Source organism: Ceratotherium simum, chromosome 36 (genome assembly GCF_057802395.1).
Source record: "Ceratotherium simum simum isolate JZ-2026a chromosome 36, ASM5780239v1, whole genome shotgun sequence".
NCBI classification, from domain to species: Eukaryota; Metazoa; Chordata; class Mammalia; order Perissodactyla; family Rhinocerotidae; genus Ceratotherium; species Ceratotherium simum.
The window spans coordinates 1131513-1151231 of NC_141935.1; the positions used below are offsets into that span (position 1 = coordinate 1131513).

At 53.9% G+C, this 19719-nt stretch overlaps 1 protein-coding gene across 1 annotated transcript in view; it reads right to left on the bottom strand.

Annotated features, from left to right (window-relative positions):
• Positions 1–9817: 9817 nt before the first annotated feature.
• LGR6 (leucine rich repeat containing G protein-coupled receptor 6) overlaps positions 9818–19719 on the bottom strand; it is a 111452-nt gene continuing 101550 nt past the window's right edge. The window contains exons 15-18 of the mRNA XM_004438949.3: positions 18365–18490; positions 17278–17438; positions 13589–13666; positions 9818–11155 (exon numbers count right to left, since the gene is read on the bottom strand). Coding sequence (XP_004439006.1) covers positions 9900–11155; positions 13589–13666; positions 17278–17438; positions 18365–18490 — 1621 coding nt within the window. The 3' untranslated portion in view covers positions 9818–9899. The remainder of the gene's footprint in view (positions 11156–13588; positions 13667–17277; positions 17439–18364; positions 18491–19719) is intronic.

Sequence of the window (19719 nt, forward strand, 5' to 3'; positions counted from 1 at the left end):
TATCACTCAGTAGCAGCCTGCCATAGGATATGTGTGGTATTGGACTTGTGGCAAAGAAGACAAGAAGTTTGAATTTATACAATTTATTAATGACAGTTGATGGCATAAACCAAAAATATAAGTTTCCTTTGTATTCCCTACTTCATAAATTTCCGACTGCTACAGAATTCCTGAACCTACTTGTCAAGATGAGTTACCATTCTCTTGAAAGCCCGGGAGTTAATTTTATTTCAGGCTTGTCTCCCTACGTGTATTAAGTCAGATTTGGGGTTCCTAGGTGCCATTAGTATATCACCTGGGATGCTTTTCATTGTGAGTGAGCTCCAGCTTAGACTGGCGATAAGAACGAGGGAGGTTCTTTGCCTTCCACCTACTAAAGGGGAAGCCTAGGGGTCGGGGGAGCATCTGGATGGTGGATTCAGGATTTCGGTCTCTCCATCTGCCCCCAGGGTGACAACTTTCCATTGGGCTGTTTTCTCAGGCTTATTCCCCTCTGAGAATGACCACCAGCAGCAGTCAGGGTCATGTACTTTCTTACATCCAGCAGGCCAGGGAACAAAGGTTCCTGTGACTGGACCACCCTGAAAGCAATTGCTGTGGCCAAGGAAGTGCCTTGTGCTGACTGGTCAGGGTGGAGCCCAGCTGTGGACCGAGAGATGGATTTGGGGAATGGTTGGAGGAAAGGAGCACCTCCTATGGGACAGACCGCACACGACTAGTCTACTGCCAAGTCTGGTCAGCTCCACGAGCTGCTTCTCACCACCTCCCCTCTAACACGAGTCCATCCTCTCTCATGTACGCTAGTCACAGCCATTGTCTTGTCTCCTTGCCTCCAGCCTGACCCTCTACAGTCCTCACAGCAGCAAGAATAATCTTGTGATGATGTAAAAGCCACATTTTTTTTAAAACCCTCCAAGTGGTGTTCTTTTTGCAATTAGAGAAAAAAAATCCAGTCTTCCCTGGTCCACAAGCCCCTGACATAGCCGACATAGCCCCTGCTTGCTTTCTCCCTCTACGCATCCTCTACCCCTCATATACCACACTCCAGCCACGCCGGCTACCTCCAATCTCTTGAACACACCTGGCTCATTCCTGCTCCAGGGCTCTCACGTATGCTGTCCCCTCTGCCTTCTACGTTGTCCCTGAGGGTCTCAGCTCAAAGGAGCCGCCCAGAAAGTCCTATCTGTCCCTTCTAAAGGAGTGCCTTGAGCCACCCAGAGCCCAGTACTCTGACTGGTTTTATTCACAGCACCTGTCCCTATCTGAAAACGTGTCCATTCATTCTGTGCATGTTGTCTGACTCCAGGTGCTGGAGATATAGTGGCTCCAAGGGACTCCTCTCTAATTGCGAGAAATACCAGAGCTTAAAGTTGTTAGAAGTCATCCATCCATCTCTGACATAACAAGTACAGAGGACGGGCTGGAGAAGAGAAGTGAAAATGAGAAAGAAAAGCCCAGGTCTCTGCTCCTAGCCCGAGGAAGGATGGGAAAGGGCTAAAGGCATGGATGCTGGGGTCAGGAGAGGCGTTCCAGCCCAGCAGCGCAGCACACCAACTTCAGCGCGCTCCTCAGTCTCTACGCTCCAGTTTCTCCTGTAGGATGGGATAAGATGGTGCCTCACTCAGGAGATGGTGGTGAGCACTGAGGTCACGGCGGAAAGCGCCCAGAGCGGGCCTGGCACAGTGCTGACGTGTACTGGGTGCTTAGCAGGGGCCTGGGGGGGGACGAGGCGGCAGTCCAGCCACAGGTGGGCCCAAAGAGCTGCTCCGCCCCTGCCTCCTCGCCGCTCTGTTCCGACGACAAGAAAGTGGAGCGAAGTTCCTCAGCTCCAGACCCCTAATTAACAGGAGAGGTGACCTCTGTGACTGATCCTGTAAGCACTGCAGATTCCAAGCTCCTTCTCCTGCGGCCCCGACCCCTCCCACCGCTCCCCAAAGCTGTCTAAATAGGAACAGACTTTACCACCCACCTTGTGGACAGTCTCTAAGCTGTGGCTGGGGACCAGCTATTTATCCTTCGGCTGCTGCGGGAATTCAACACACAAAAATAAAGCTCCTTTCCAGCCAAGTGTGTATTTTTCCATCAGCGTGTGGCCCCCCTGCCCAAGTTGTCTTGTTTAGGTTGGGGCAGCCCGAGGGAGGGAGGACAGGGAGGGGTGTGGGGCTGTGGTTTCAGAACCGGCTCCCCAGGATGGCTGGCTGCGGGGCAGCTGGAGACCTGCACAGGGCTGCCAGGGAAGCGGGAGAGGCTGGGATGAGGGACACACGTGTGCCCACAAACAACAAGTTCTGCTTTTTCCTTGCTTCTTGCAAGTGGCCCCTGGCTCCTGCCAGTGCCATGGCCCCCAGAGAGTGCCCAGCCCGCTCTCCAGCTCTCTGTTTCTACCAGGGATGACAGGTCATCAGTGTCTCTCCCATCCCGGCCTCCTCCCACCCCTGCTCCAGGGCCTCTCCCTTCACGTGCTTGCCTTTCCCCCTGACGCCACCTCCCACGAAACCACGTCCCCTTCCTGCCACTGCCTGCACCCTTCAACCAGGACCCTGCAACTCTGTGCTTCAAAAAAACACCTGCTGAGGGATCTTTCCCCCAAGCCTCCCACCAGAGGCAACTCCCTGTGGGGGTGAGCTTTTAGTCTCTGGGTTCTCTCCAGATCCAGGAGTTGTATTGAGGAACTGCCTGAACAGGGTCAGGTGGTGTAGTGGTCCCTTCTGGGGAATGTCCAGCTTTCCCTCTACCGATGGCTCACCACTGATCTGAGTGTGACGAGGAGGATCCTCTCTCATGGCCCCAGGTCCCCAGTGGGGTCACCTCCCCTGTGAACCCACAGCCTTCTTGCCAGGCTTCATGCCTGGCTTTTCAGCCCCTCTCAGGCCCCCTTCCGTTCCTTCTCAAGAGTTCTCAAGGCTGAGCAGAGAGACGACTCAGAGTCCCCAGTCAGCCCCCTCATCTTTTGGATTGCATGAGTAATAAAAATAGCAGCTAACATTTCTCAAGTACTTACTATGTGCTGGGCACAAAGCTAAGCTTTTTATATGTAAAATCTCTGTCAATCTTTTTAATAACCTTCGGAGTTTATTACTATCCCCATTTTACTGATGATAAAACAGACTCAGAGAGGTTAAGTAAAACCTAAGGACAGTGGCTGTTATGGTAGAGCTGGGACCCAAACCCAGGCCTGTATGACTCCAGAATCACGTGACAACCGCACAGATGCTGTTCCAGTATTTATACATGTGTCTCCTCAGCTCCCCCCAGAGTAGCTGTGGGATAACGACAGTTCCTCCCTTCAGTTTCCTCCTTTAGAAAATGAGGAGGGGGCTTAGACACTCTCCAAGGCATCTCCCAGTGCTGGCACGTGGCAGTTCTGTGATTCTGAAACTACCTGCAGGACCCAGGGGAAGGCTGAGCCTGGATCTCAGGTTCAGTGAAGACGGAATGAGGCTGCTCTCAGGTACCTTCTCACCATCCCTTTCCATCCCCCACCCCCCCACACACACCCAGCATTCTCTTGCCCCAGGTTACCCCTAGGAGCCTCCCACCCGGGCCCACAACCACCCCCCAGCCTATCCATCAAAATTCCCATCCAACAGCTGCCCTCTTCCACCCCAACAGTTAATAAGAGGTCAGTGGGTCTCCTGGGCTGGGGGCGGGTGTGCGTGTGCAGAGAAGGGTTGTTAAAGAAGCCCGTCTGCAGGTGACAGAACTCTAACAAGCTCACTTGAGCAAACAAAAATCACTTGTTCACAAACTGAGAAGTCCAAATGTACTCAGGATGTCATCAGAAGGACTTGAGATAGGAGCCCATCCTTGGGGACGAGAACAAGCTGAGAAGCCTGGGTCACAGCCCACCTCCGGAAACTGGCGCGGAGACAGCCCCAGCTGAACCGCGTGCAGCCCAGAGCAGTGGGTGTGAAGGAAAGTCAGTCGATGTTACCGGTGGAAGGGAAGAGGTTCCTGGGCAGCCTAAACCACAGACGGCCCAGACAAAGGGCCTGACATGGAGGAAGGAGGAGCTGTAACGGTGGAATTTCAACCACTGTGGGCACCTGCCGGGAGAGGAGCTGTTAGGAGAGAAGAGGGTCAGGGGACTTGATGGCTCTTCAGATCTCACCAGAGAAATGTCTGCCCACTCTACTTTCTTACAAAGAGAAAAGACATGCCCAGGGACATGACAGAGACCTGGTGAACTGAGTGTCAGAAGGGTAGTTCTCAGGGACATAAACAGATATAGACAAGAAGTTATCTGCTCCTCCAGGTTATTCACATCTCCTGGCCTGATGGCCCCTTTAGGTTGGGAAACAGAATCTTTATGGATGTACTTAGATACGTCAATTTCTTAATTCTTTTTTTCAACGGAAATTAATTGAGCACCTTCTTTGTGCAAGGCCCTGTGAAAAGGACCGAGGATACGACAGTGAATGAGACAACATGGTCCCACTCTTGTGGACCTGTCCTGCCATGCCCACTGTCTATTCTGAGAGAAGTAGCCCACAGCCCTTGCTCAAGGGGCAGCCTGGGGCAGCCATATTTTGTGCAATATGACCCCACACAAAAACGACCATCCATACACTACAAGTTAGCAGACCAGTACAGGTACCTGGCCCAACAGTGGTCAACTCATCAGTTGACCACTGACCTATGATTGGTCCTAGCTTAGCTGGTCTGACTCCCACTCAGTCTCTCAGGACAGTATCCTGGGAAATACCAAAAGAAAACAGGGCAATTACCCAGGAACTGAGGGAGAAGGGACCCTAGCAGGACCAGGTAGAGCGGGGTCGTGGCTAGCCCAGGTGAGCAGAAGTTATGAATAGAGGATGAAAGAAGGAGCAGGGAAGTAAAGACAAGGTATGGTCACCTAGACTGTTCTTTTCCCATCTTCCTGCACTCAGGCTCCTGGCACAGACTTTGCGGCCCCTGAACCAGTGCAGGCCCGGTGGGTGGATGCAGGGCTCACCGGCTTCACGTGGACCCCGACCTTCTGCTTCTGCTTCTGCAGGACCTGCTTTGCCCGCAGCACCTGGTCCCCTGACCCTGGGGCAGCCAACGTGCCAGCGGGGGAGGACCACGTCCCCACGGTCGCCTAGCTAGCCCGCTGGCCACGAAGCCCACACCTGGGGACGGGGCCTCAGGGCGGGGCCTCTGGGGTCCACCTGGCAGGTCCACGGACACGCCCGCCGTGTCCCCGCCCGCCCGTCCATCCCCCATCCCCACGGACACGGCTGCCCCCACAGGCTTCGTTGTCGTCCCGCCCACCAGCGCCCATGCCTCTCCACCACTTCGGGACCAAAACCCAGAACAATTCCTTTGACCGCACAGTACTGCTTCTGGGAATCATCTTACAGGTGTACTTCCACTTTTCTAAAGGACGTACACCCAAGGTTACCTGTGGCAGTGCTGTTTGTAAGAGCAAAAATTAGCAACCCAAATGTCCAGGAGAAGGGGGTAAATGCAATTTATGATACATCTACATAATGGGATATAAGCTACTGCAAAAAAGTGAGAAAGCTTTCTGTACTGATAGGAAAGATCTCTGAGCTATATTAGCAGGGGGAAAAGCAGAAGCAGAATTGTGGGATGCAGCTTTTGGGGTAGAAAGGAAAAATAAGAATATATATGCATTTTGTTTGTATGTGCATGAAGAAACTCTGGGAGGATGTATAAGAAACTAGTAACAGTGGTAACCAGTGCGGGTTTGGGAAGTGGGCAGGCAGGGACCGAGGAGAGGGAGACTGCTGAAAACATATATGTTATTTGAACCATGTGAGTGTATTACTTATTCAAAAATAGATTTGTAAAAAGCTTCTCAAATAAAAGGGAGTGAGCACAGGCTGTGGTTAAGAAGCAGACAGGCCAACAGCGAGCAGCTGGGCCCGCTGACGGTGTGCTCCAGACTCCTCGGCCAGGTCCCAGAGCGGCCTCACATCAGTCTCAGACACGAGGCCCAGCCCCAGTGCTCTCTCTGGTCTTGTACTTGCTGAGATCCTGCCTCCCTCATTGCTCCACACATATCCTCTGAAGGAACATCCACTCACTTGTGTCTCTCTGTCACCCCAACAGTCTAGCAGGAACAGCTGAAGGGGCTTTCCTGCAGCTGGGCCAGAGGGATGGCGGGTTTCGTAATTCTGTTTTCAATAAGAGTGGAGGACAGGTGCTCCTGAAGGCACCATTTGTTCTCGCAGAAGGGAGTCAGGCACCAGGGCAGCAAGGCCCTGATACGATTCTGGGGCCCATGATCACAGGCTTTTGTTGAACCCAGTCAATTTCTCTGGCCTTGAGAAGGGGCCCCCCTGGTTGTCTTGGGGACATCATCCCATTCTGAAGTGAGGCCTGGAGAAGAAGATTCCCAAGGCAGAGAGTGGGCAAGGAAGGTCATCCAAGGAGAGGAAAGCAGGCTGATTGGGGTTCACAGAGTCAGGAAACCCTAGGAAGAGGCTTGGTCTGAGACAGTGCTCAGGGTCTGCGTAATAGGAAGCCCAACTTGTTCGCTGCCTTCTTTAGATTATTCTATCTCTAACCCAGTGCCAGGCAGACAAAGGGCACTTTCATGTGGGTGAGTGGACTTGATTCTGAACCCGCTAGACCTCAACTCTGAGCTTCCTTTGCTGTGCCCCAGACCTCAGAGGACAGGTGGAGGAAGAGCCCTGACGCCCGGGTCACTCCTCTCTCAAGCAGCCCTCTCTGGCCGCACCCCATGGCTCCACCAGAGGCGGCAGAAAGGAGCTGAGGGACACCAGTGGTGCTTCACTCGTGCTTTGTTACACAGAAGAATCAAAATATTTACATCTTGACAATTCTTACACTTCACGCAGCTGTTGAGGGCATGGGACTGGGACCCAGAAGTGACGCAGGGGCTGGTGGGTGGGAGAACTGGCTACCCCAGAGCAGAGGTAGAGGAGATGGCGCCAGAAGCATCAAGGGTTCTGGCTACCTGCCATCGCCCTCACTCACTCAGGCCAACTCACCATTGTCAGCCCTTCCACTTTCCGCTCCCTCAGTCCTTAAACCTTTCACTCTTCCTGAGAAAGGAAAGTTGGTAAGGAGGTCGGGAAGCTGGAGGTGGGGAGAGGAAGGCAAGGAGAAGCCCCAGCTAGAGGCTCTGTTAATCCATAGTCTCAAATCTCAGCACCGAATGCAGGGTTTTCCTCTTGGTGTGGACGGAGGTGCTGGAGAACCCATGCTCTCTCTGGATAGGAAGTTCTCTCCCCGTGTCAGTCTGGAAGGAGGTTGTGGTTGGCACTGTTTGCCGAGGAACCACACACAGAGGCCAGGGCAACACATGCCAGGTCAGCAGTTCCCAGCACCTCCACCGCCGCAGCCCCCAGACAGATTCCTCCCCATGAACAACATTTGGAGGATTTTGTTGACCAAACAGAATGCATTTACTTGCATTGAATTATCTGGCTTTTGATTTTGTGTTTAATCAAAGATGTACACAATCTTGAGGATCTTCTACTGATCCTAATGGAGATAACCAGAGGAGTTATAAAGACTTGCTAGAATGTCAGTCAAACACAAAGAAATTTTACTTCACCGTCTTATTTTGGGTAAATGTACAACATCTACTAGGCTTTTTGAATAATGAAAATAGTTCATGGCAAACACCTCCACCCCCTTCCTGCACACCTCTCCTCTGACCAGAGGTCCAGCCGTGGCAGATGCCCAGACCTTTAGGAACAGATGATAGGATGCCAGCGGTGCCACCCTAGAGATTCAGCCAAAAAGCACTGGTTCCCTTTTCACGGACCAGGCCGCCTGTTGGGAACAGTGCCTCTACCTCCTAAACCTCCAGCACATGGCCGCTCCACTCCATAGACCACTCAGAACTGGCTCCCTGACTCCAAGGGGGACAGTGGTCACACAGGGAGGGGACAGCTGTGAGGAAGGGCCTGGGTTGTTTCCTAGAAGTCAAGGCTCCCAAAAATCACACCAACTTCGTCATCCCGGGAGCATTTCAGAGAGCTCCTTTCCCACATCAGACTCAGCAATTCTCAGTTCCCAAAGTAGAACAGACGCCTTCCATTGAAGGCTCTGGATCAGCCCTGGGAAATAGGCAGACCAGGAGTTGTCAGACAACCTACTGAGAAATGAATCCCCCACCATTTAGTGAGCGCTTACTCTGAGGCTGACCCTATGCCAGGAACCTAGGTTCTTCTGTGATTACAAGGTCGGCACACTCAGCTTCAGAGCCTATAAGAGTCCAGACGATTCAGCTGGTCAAATGAGATTTAGAAATGTGCCAAGTTCCACTCATGGTCTCTGCCTCATGCCTCCACCCCAGACTGGGCAGCCTGTTGACTCACATCAGAATTTCCACGAAGCACTGGGGCAGCAGGGAGACAGAAGAGAAGCTGAGCCGCAAGCTGAGAAACCAGAAGGACTTTCTCAGGGTTGTTTTAATAGTGGAGCCTGTAGGGTAGGGTCTGGCTGAGGACCACGACAGGATTCAGGAGGAGGACAGTTCCCTTTGGGCTTGGATTCCAGACTCCTGTCCTGGTGTGACTGATGGTGGGGTGCCCTGGAATAAGTCTCACCCTTTTCTGAGTCTTGGGTTCTCTTTTGATGTCTGCAGGAATGCCCCAACTCTCACCTGCTCCTCTTTAGGTTGAATGTGTGTGTGTTAGTGTTGGGGCAATGTGCTCAGGAAACACACAGAGGCACTGGGTAAACTATCAGGAGAGGCAGAAGGGTTGTGGCCTATTGGAGGCACCCAGGAATCCTAGATTCCTACAGCGCTTCCCACAACACAAATATCCCTCCAGTTTGCTGGCTAAGGGCTCCCGTCCCACAGAGAAGGCAGGACCTGGGACATGAAGAGAGGACCAGGCTTGCGGCAGGAGGTGGCAAGGGGCATATGATGAGAACCACAGGAAGGTGAGGAAGCCAGACAGCCCCAGACTTCCCTCTGTGTACCCTGCCAGGCCCTAGGAACCCTCCCTCCTACTGAGGGCAGAAGTTTCATTGGTGGTTGGGCCTGGGGAGGTGGGAGCACACGAGGATCCCTTTCTCCCTGCCCCAGTGCAGTGCAGGCCGAGGCTGGAGCCACAAGAGTAGGACAAGAGGAATGGGAAAATAGTGTGGAGAGTCTCTTCTGGTTGATGGGATCATCAACTTTACCCCAGGTCAAGCTCCTGGGATGGGGGCTTTCAAGGATTGGTGGCATCTTGTGATGTCACTGGGTAGCACTAGGTGGTACAGAGATAAGCCCCCTGGCAGAGAGCAGTGCCAAATTCTGTGAGACGTTAATAGATATTCCATGAAAACCAAACAAGCAAACAAAAACCTGTTGTGAAATAATTTGAGGAACTGAGTTAAAGTTCAACAGATTCACTGCCACAGGAATTCTCAGAGCCTTTACTACACTAATGTGCTGCGAATCTCTAAGAAAGGGACATAATGGGTAATATCTTCCAAAACCTGTTTTCATAGGTAGTCTTTTTGCATGGCACATCTCAAGATTAATGGGACGCAGAGCACATTTTCTATCCTGTCCATGAGTCACGGAGAAGAGGCCCAAATGCCTTTGTCAGTCCGCTTCTAGGCCTTTCCTTGGGAGGTCCCCCTGCCCATTGTACCCTGCTCCTGGACCTGCTCAGCCCCTCCCCAGTCCCTGTCTTTGCTTCCCTCATTTCCCTTAAGTAGACACATTTCTAGATCTCTGGTCCACAGCTTCAGACCTGACAGGGAAGAGGCCCAGAGGAAGGCCAAGGGGAAGCCAGGCCAAGAAGCACACGTTAGTGGTGGCCAGGGGAGAGAAGGGACCAATGGAGCCAGGGACTGGGCCATCCTGTGTGGGTCACACTGTTGAGTTTTGGTTGTGTTTATTTTATAAGCAGCCATCGTTCGTGGTGGGGGAGAAGAGGGAAGGGAAGAGATGGGAAGAGAAGAATGGGGAGCGACATTTATAAGTGAGAGGCAAAGGCCGAGCCAGAGGGCTGGAAGGTCCTCCGCATTGACAAGCCCTCGCCTGCTGACTTGGCTCCCTCTGCCCTCAGCAGCAGTTCTCCATCCAGGGAGGGTTGCGGGTTCCCAAAGTGGGCTCCCTCTGGCTCTACAAAATGGCTGCCTTCCAGCCTGGGGCCTCCTGGCTGCTGACAGGAGATGAGAGTCACTGAGGGGAAGCCATAGGTCTCCAGCCCAGGGGCCCGCCCAGCCTCAGAAGCTTCCAGAATGAGATCCACATCAGAGAAGGCCACCAGGGCCTGGGTGGAATCGCAGGAGCTCTTCTCCAGCTCATTGGCAGCAGCGTAGGCTAGGGGCCCAGGGGCCCGTGTGCAGGGCCAGAGCCGCCGCAGGTCCTCCCGGAAGTGGGGGTTGAAGAGCAGGTAAAGCAGCGGGTTGAGGCAGGCAGGCAGGGGCAGCACCACGAGCAGGACAGACTTGATGGCCTCCGGGGTGACAGGGAAGAGGCCCAGCATGGAGGCGAAGCAGAGGAAGGCCACAGGACAGTAGAGGAGCCCGTCTGCGAAGATGAGCCAGGCCACGTGCCTCACCATGGCGCAGTCACACACGGCCTCAAAGTCACCACGTGGCAGGTCACAGTAGAGTTTGATGTAGGCACCAGCCACTACCAAGAAGCAGAAGGAGTTCATCATCACTAGGGCCACGGTGAAGCCCAGGGCTGCTGGCTGGCCCTCGGGTGGGGCATAGGGCAGGCAGAGCGGAGAGGTCCCGTATTCTCCCACCGAGGCGAGGGGCAGGGCTGCGGCCAGCCCGGCCAGTGTCAGGCAGCCCAGGGCCCCTGCACGGACGCTGCCCAAGGAGGGGGCCTTCCCGTAGGCCTGGACGCAGGAGATGGAGACGCTGCACTGCACCGCAGCCAGAGTGAGCAGCAGCACAGAGGCCTCGGACCCGAGCACAGCCAGGAAGCCCGTGGCCCGGCAGCCCAGTCCAGTCTCCCAGCGGGCTCCGTACTCAGCGAACTGGCCAAAGGTCAAGGCGTCGACGGAGGCCAGGAGGCCACAGGAAATGCCAGTCAAGGTGTTGGCACCTGCCATTGCACCTACCACAAACTTGACCGGGGACAGGGGGACAGGCCCACCAGCAAACACACTCAACAGCACCAGCCCATTACAGAGCATGGAGAGCAGGACGATGGCCCACACGGCCAGACGGATGCCCCAGCTCTCAAAGAGGTGCTCGCAGGGCTTGAAGGGGCCTGTGGGAGAGAGGATCAGACATTATCCTTGGGCCAGAGCTGCTCGACACAGGGTCCTGGGTCCAAGGCCAGGGAGGCTGACAAGGTCTCTACCCTCAGAGGACTCCCACCTGAGGGAGGCTGACCTGGTCTCTGCCCTCAGAGGACTCCCACCTGAGGGAGGCTGACCTGGTCTCTGTCCTCAGAGGACTCCCACCTGAGGGAGGCTGACCTGGTCTCTCCCCTCAGAGGACTCCCACCTGAGGGAGGCTGACAAGGTCTCTGCCCTCAGAGGGCTGCAAGTCTGAGGGAAGCTTGTCTCTGAGAATTCCTATTTGGAGGTACTGGGGGGAACAACGGGGATATACACAGCTCTTTTTCCAAGGAGCTGCAAACAGGGTGATCACTAATCCCATACACATGGGAAATAGAAACTCATAATAAACATCCACACAGTACAAATAGTGCAGCGATACCTGGGCACTGAGGAAAGGTTAAGCAGTCTTTCAGAAGGAGCAGCATTTGGAAGGAAGGAAGGGACAGGCTGGCATAAAGGAGTGGAAAGGGCATCAGAACTGGGGACATGGCTGGGGTAGAGACACAGAGGTGTGAGGGGCCCCCCAAGAATGACTAGCCTGTGGGCTGAGGCTCTGCTTCTCCATCAGTGCCCAGTGACCCACTAGGACCCGCTGTGGGTGAGCCCTGACTGGGTGTGGTACCAGCCTGCTCTCCCTTGCTCTGAGAGAGGGGCAGAGACCACATTTAACACTCATGGAGCCAAGTAGTATTTGGGAGGCAAAGCATACCACGGAAGTAAAAAATAAGATGACCTCTGGGGTTTTCCAATCTGGTTCACTAGACGGGTGAGATCCTGGTGTTTGCATCTTTCTCCCCAGGTTATGTCCTTAAATCACTTTGTAACTTTGGACATATTGTTTCTTCATTTCCTTTGGCTTCAGACTCCTGTTCTGCAATGTATTGTTGGGTAGCTTGGGAATTTGAGAGGCTTTTGTGGGAGCTATTTTTTAAACATATTTTTTCTGATTACCAAATAATAGATGGCAATTGTAGAAAATTAGAAAATATAACATGAAAAATTAAAACTTCTTATGATCCCACCTCTCAGACAGAACTCATCATTTTGATATGTTTTCTTCCAGGTTTTAAATACATATTTACATACGGATTTTTTAAAGTAAATTGGGATTTTACTGTATGTAGTTTTTAATTCTCTTTTATTAAGGTAAAAGTTTATTATTCACTTTCCCATAACCTAATATTCCTCAACAACACGTTTTCAGTGGCTGTGTAATTAATGCTCCACCATATGGATGCATTTATTTGTCCATTTGCATGAGCTATCTTAAAAGCAAGTTCAAGTTGGACTGTCTTTTGGAACTTCCTCTTTTACCTCATCACTGCTGATTCTTGGTTTTCAGAGGTGCAATTTCTGTGACAGTGCGAACGATGTGGGTTTCAACGTCAGAAAAACCACCACCTGCTTCCTCCCATGCGCTAGTGCTCTCGCCGTGGGCTGGCACTAGAGGGCGCGCTGCAGCCACCAAGCCCGCGTGCAGGTGCTGGGCAGCGGCAGTGCTGTTTCAGCCTTAGAGCGGGCAAGGGAGAAGCAGGGGCCTGAGCCAAAGAGGGATGGGAAACTGGAAGACAGAGGCAGGTGAAACAGAGAAGCCCACTGTCCATTCTGAACAGTCCCTGTCCAGGCCTAGGCACTGTGCTGTGCCTTCTGGGTGGCCTCTTAGCATTTTCTACCCAAGGGAAGGAACTTCTTCCCCCCAAACACCTTAGGTTGAATTGCACCAAGGAGAAAGCATTATCTCTCTTTCTGTAATTTACGGCAAGATGGATTTCAGCTAGACTCCACAGGAGGCTTCCTCAGCTGAAGGGTCAGACAGGATGATAAAGAGTTACCCAGATACTGTGCAGGTTTTACAGCCTGGAGAGTCTTAAGAGGACTGCAGCCTTGCAGGGATACAGTAGAGAGAGATGGAGAAGGTGACCTTTCAGAGTTCTAATCACCTCCAGGATTCTGCAGGGCTTAGACCGAGGCAGTGCTCAGAAGCAGCCCCCTGCTCCACCCCGAGCAATGGGGTCAAGACATTCTTCCCTGCCTCTCTCTTCAGTGAGAGAGATTTTCTTCTGGATGTATAACCTCTAACTGGCCGATTTAAAGGTGTAAACGATGTAAAGGTTGCTTGGACTCCCCCGACCCCCCGCCACTGCCGCTCCCCCAAGCAGCCGCCCAAGGGAAAGAACTCCAACTGCTTCCTCAGGAGTTCCCAGGAGAGTCTATCCTCCCCGGAAGGCTGGGTCCTAGGCAAAGTGCCTGAAACATGGCTGCAGATATGCCAGGCTGAACCAGCATGTCACTGAACAGTTGGGTCCCCAGTCCCCAGTCCCCAGTCCTGGTCCCTGACCCCAAGGAGCCCATCTCACCTGGAACGGGACTACACTGGACACTGGGCTGTGGCTTTGTGTCCATCTCCAGCTGGAGGTCATCCAGGTCCAGGTCATCTGAGAGGGGAGACCAGAATGTAGCTCGGGGCTCTGGTCTTGGTGTCAGTCAAGCTCCACCTTTCTCCAAATGCCACCCTTTAAGAAGCCATCCCCAACTCCCTCTGCTTGGCACAGGCCATTCCAGCAGCCCTGCACACCATTTCTACCCTTGGGTGTAAACCCTCGGTCAGCTCCCTATTATCCACACGTGGATTATCTGCATTGTTGGTTCTTTACAGCAAATGTTTCACCCGAGCCTCCCTCTTCCTACAGCTCAGCACGCTCTCCTGTCCTCTCCAGGCAGCCTGAGTCCATGTGTGCTGCTTAGAATTAGGGTGGAGTCTGCCTTCATGACGGGAGCTAGGAATCTCACACTGGCCGGTCCACACTGTAACCCCACATCCTGTTGTGAACACTATGTGTTAAGGAGAACGTCGTCTTAAGACAGAGCGGGGAGCTGGAGTGTGTTTGGAGGAGGTGAACTAGGGACAGTGAGTGAGCGGAAGCCATTTGTGTGAGAGACAGTCCAGCAAGTGGGGGTTGCAAGAGTCGGTGGGGATTCGATGGCTGCCTCGGGGAACTGAAGGCCTGTCAGGCATGAGATGCTGTGTTGTCTTGGAGGGAGAGCCAGTGTTAATGGATGGGTGTGGAAGAAAACAAATTATGATTCAAATGGAGAAGTTCTAGTTCTTACCAACACAAGTAAGTTCCCACAATTGGATTGTCCAACAGAGAGGTGGAACGGAGCCCATGTGTGCGGAGCGCCCTGCCTGCCGTATTGGGCATTGGGCACGCGTGGAGGAATTCAGTGGTGACTAAGACATGGCCCTGCTCTTGAGGAGCTCGTGGAGACAAAGGAGAATCAGGTCATCACAACACAGTGCACTGCATCAGTTAATAGATTTATTAACAGTGAGGGCTGTGATTCCTCGAGCTCTTCCTGTGTGCCAGGCCCTGTGCCCAGTGAGTCCTCACCCTCATGGTCTCATCAACCTTCACAGCAGCCAAAATGGGCAGGTGCCCCTTTGCCATCATTTGACAGATGAGGAAAATGAGGCTCAGCCAGTTAAGGGGCTTGCCCCAGGTGTCACAGCCGGTGAGCGACAGGACGAAATTGAAACCTGGGTTTCTCTGACTAGAGCCCCGATGTTTGACCATCTCTCTTCTCAGATTTTTGGCAGGGGGAGATTGGGGGAGCTCTCTACAGATGCATGAGCTAGGCACAATTTATCACTGGAGATACTAGAGCAGAAAGTCCCCAGTGTGAGAAAGGGCACTTCTCTACTGAGTTAGAGGCTGGACAAGATAATCTTTAACAATCCTCCTGATTCTAAATCTGGGCTCTGTGATTCTGCTAGTCTGGACTCCACTAGTCTCAGACAATAGAGTTAGAATGGTAAATCCATTGTTAAAGAAATTCTGTAACATGTTCGAATCAGATGGGATTTTTTTCGTATTCACTATTGCCATGTTTCTGAAACTAGGGCCTGCGACCTCCAGGGGAGTTATGAGAGAGAATTCTATGAGAATTTTGAAATGACGATCTAGAACATTTTATAGCTTATAAGGACAAAACCCTCTTCTGCAGCAATAATTCATCATTGATAGGCTTTTTAAGAATAAGAATTTAGTTTCTCAAGTCAGACCAGGAACAGTGTCCGAGGCCCTCAGTGGTGAAGAGAATTGCTTCTTTTGAAAGGGGCGCCTGTACATCGTTGAGGTTGGAGAGACGACGCCCCGTGGCCCCTCCTCTGTCCGTCGTTTGGTAATGGGGAGGTGATCGCTTGTCGCATTGGTCCCTGGCTCGCATGGTTTGTTTCTTGTGTGGACCCTTCCTCTCCACTTAAAGGGTGAGCACTTTCAGCTGGGAGTTTTCCCAGGAGGCAGGAAGGCCCTGTGGAGCTGCCCTAGCCCGGACGCCATCAGGGTGGGCAGGAGGCCGAGGCGTGCCCACAGAGTCCTGCCGTTTCCTTCCCTCTCTACCTTTCATTCCCTGCTCACCCTGCCCTCCAGAATGGAGCTCAGCAATTTTTGAAATCAAAAGGCATGAATGAAACACAGGGGTGAAACCCGCGGACCTGGCTGAGGCTGGAAAGTCACAGCCAAGGTGTTAAGTAACCGCTCTTCAAACAGGGAGGAAATCGGATCTGGCTGCCGCAGCAGCTCCTGGCTTTCCTTCTCGAGGCTCATTAGCTCCCACAGGAAGTGGGGGGCCCTGCCCCAGCTCCCGTTACCGGCGTCAGGCGGCCCATGAGCCCGACGCCCTGTGGTTCTCCCAGACCTAAGCCTGGTGGAAAGTTTCACCTGGAGGAAGGGAAGTTTCCATGCCTCCTTCCAGCCCCTGAGGGAGTGTTCAACAGACATCTGGGAACAGTCCGATGGACAGCCGTCCACAGGCCCAGAGCAGCCTCGCTGTGGGCTCTTCCTCACTGGTCCTCACACCCTCCCAGGAGGGGGTTTCATGCACCAGGAGGGAGGCTCCCAGAGACCCCTGATTGCCAGCGCAACACTTGGCCTTCATAAGTCGTGTCCACAACCACACCATCCTACACGCACACAGAAGGCGCCCGGTTCTCAGCAGTCACTATAGTGGTGGTTGGAGCGGACATACTTGGCTGTCTATGGAATCTTTTAATAGGATATATAAAGCCATGTGATACCGTGCTCATCTTACAGATACAGAAACCCAGGCTCGGGAAGGTTAAATCACTTGTCCCAGGCAACCCGACTGTGAATGGCATAGTCGGGTTTAGAACCCAGGCTGTCTATACCGTCATGAGATGTTTTTCTCACATGTTCAGATTGATTGTTCTGTTGAGCTCCTCCATTGATATGTTGTGGGGAGGGAGTGAGAGATTGACAAAGAAACCCAAAGCTCAGGGGCCATTTTCTCTCCTCATAATTCTGAATGTGTTCTGTACACGGGGTGGGGGGAGGGCAGCCCTTCTCTCTGCCCTTCATCTGGGACATCGCTTAGAGACCAGCCCTCAGAACCCACTTCCGCCTGCCTCCAACCTTTTTACCCCAGAAGCAAGCAATCTGGCCCAGGATGGCCGTGCTGTGACGGTCTTCTCAGCGAGGCGCTCTGGCACCTGGTGGCCTGTGACACCTGGTGGCCCTGTGACACACTGGGGCCAACTGGAGGGGCAGGATGGCTCCCACGGCAATGAGCCTGACACTGTTCCTTTTGGCTCAAGGTCGTACAGTGAGGGGACTTTTTTTCTAGAAGGAGGTTTAATTTAATTGATTTAATTCAATCTTTCTTGGCTCAGGTTGATTAGAAGTAGATGTCTTCTCTGAGAATGCCCTCAAATTGAGGGCTCATGTGGTAAGGAGGCAGCCATGGAGATGAAACACATGAGCCATAAGAGTAGGGGTATTATGTGAGACGCAGTGTGAACTGCAGAGGTCTGGGCAAATATTGAGGCATTACTGCTGTCATTGTCACCATCATTATTTCTCCCCAGGCACCTATGGCATGTGGCCTTGGAGAGACAAGGTGTGAGCAGAGGTGCAGAGGTGGTTTCCCTCTGCAGTTCTGTCAGGTCCCCTCTCAGGGTCCCCGAGCCTCCTGTCTAACTTCCTCCCACAGCCTCCCACCTGCCTTTCCCGGGGCTGCCGTCACTCACAGTGGTTCTCGGCTTGTCTGGCGAGGACACCCAGGGACCTCTTTGGAGAGTCCTCCTCTTCAAGGTGAGCATCCTCAGCCTCCCACAGCCCTGAGGCCTTGAAGAAGCTGGCACACCCTCCGTAGGCGCAGCACTGGTAAGCGTAGGGCACCTCTAGGATCCTGGGATGGGGGCAGGAGTGACATGGCTGCCTTAGGCATGTTTAGGGTCCTGGCACTCAGCACCTGCCCTTCGACCCCAAAGCACCCTGACCCCTGTGCAGGCAGCTTCCTGGGGTTTCTTTGTAAGAGTCTTGCAACCTCTGAAGGGCTCCGAGCATGTTCTAGTCTTCTCCTCATCACCTTGAGAACCAAGATGGAGAGATGATCTTTCTGTCCACTGTTAGGGAGACCCCTCCGCAGGCTCAGAGTGGGAGCAGCTGACCCAGGTCAGCATCAGGTGCTCTGCTCCCCTCCCAGGCAGCAGCTCTTTTATATTAAAGGAGGTGGGATTCTCCGAGGGACTCTACTCTTGCCCCAGCAAGACCCACACCCGTCCCCAACCCCACCCCTGGGTGCAGCAGAGCTGGAGTCGTGCCCTCTGAGGGTGAGGGCAGAAGCCTCCAGGTATCTCGTTAGTCTGCAGCAGATGAGGCTCTGGGCACACAGGCTGTGCTGCGCTGCTGCTGCTGCTTCAGGAGGGAGGCCTGGGTGTCATTAGCACCAGGGCCTGGCTGTGCGGCCTGCTCTCCACTCCCCAGTGCCCTGGCTGCTGCCCAGATTCCAGGGGCTCAGAAGCCACCCAGTGGGGACAGGCATCGGGGTGCAGAGAACAGGGCAGGGAGCAAGGAGATCCTGGGGCCTTCTCTCCTCGTAGGAGGGCCTAGTGTCCCCTAGGGCTGGTGCTTGGGACGGGGGAAATGCTGCAAAGGAGTCGAGAGGGAAGGGGGCCATGAGCCCTTCCCACTCAGTGTTGGTTACACCCTGAACCGCTGGGCTACCAGGCTGTTCTCGGGCAGAGGCCCTGTGGTTTTCTCCCTGTCCCTCCACGGCTTCTCCTGCTGCCCTGGGGCAATCCTATCCAGGTGTGGGGAAAGCCAGGCCCTCACCTCAGCTTTGGGAAACTGTCTTTGGAGAAGGCCTGTGACAGAGCCAGGTTCCCCTTTAGCTTCAGGTGCATCAGGCCACCGAGTCCGGCCAGGGGCAGTGTGGTCAGCTGGTTGTCAGTCAGGTCCCTAGGACAGCGGATGGTCAGGGTTACTGGCAGTCAGTGGGGTTGCTGAGGGGCAGGGCTGTGCCGAGGTTGTGGCCAGTGTGCCTGGGATGGAAGCAAGAGGAGCAACGCAGAGGAAGGACCACCGCAGAGAGAAGGGGAGGGTGGTCGGGGTGCTGGAGGCACCATCCGTAACTCAGTCGGTCAGTCATCAAACACTGGGTGCCCACTATGTACCAAGGATGTTCTAAGGCAATGCCAAGCCACCCCAAGTCAGGTAACAGGGCCATCCCCAGCTCCTGTGCATGGCCCAAGCCCCATCCAGGAGCCCCTGTCTGCCCCCCAGGGCGTGTGCCCATCCAAGCTTGCCCCCGTTCCCCTGCTTTTCTGATGATCCACGAGGCCTGAGCCGCCATCTGGCTTCACGCAGTGATTCAGTCATCCGTTCCGTGTTGCAGGGCCGGCTCTGTAGCCAGAGGTGAGGGTGTGTACGGTCCTCTACCAGAGACACGTTAGAGGAAGCCAGGGCTCCAAACCAAATACCACACCACAGACTGTGTGTCGTGGAAACAGCCTGGACGGCGAGGCAGGAAACCTGGTGCTGTCGCCGGCTCCCTGTGTGACCAGAGGACTCACAAAGCTGCCTGAGTGTCAATGTCCTCATCTCTCAAAGGGATGAAAACACAGGAGTAGAGAAAACAGTGAGAGTTTTGCGAGGCTCCGGCCCAGAGCCCAGAGAGCGGCAGACCAGAGAGGGCGGTGAGCGTCCGGGAGGCCCGCATTCTGGCCCTTTGCTGTGAGCGAGCCTCTCCCCTGGGCCTCGGAGGCCTCCCCTGTGAAGTGAGGTGTGGGGCTGGACCATCTCTGAGGCCAGGGCTGGTGCTAGCCCAGAAGGCGTCTTGGTGTTAATCAGCAAGGGCCCTGGCTGGGTGGACGCACCGTTAGGACATGCAGGCAGCTGGCAGTCAGCTCCCCCTTGGCTGGGAGCCCTTGTGCTGTGAACTATCTGTACCACAGTGTGTAGCAGCCCTGTCAGAGGCCCCTTCCAGCCCCGACATAGCGACCATGCAGCCAGCACTCTGTGCTCCCCGCTTACATCCTGTGTAACTTAGAGGACCTGTGACCCCTGCTGCCCGCAGAGCAGCACCCTCGTCAGTCACGCATTGCTTAACGACAGGGACACATTCTGAGACATGCACTGTTAGGCGATTTCGTTGTGCAAACATCACAGAGTGTACTTACACACACCTA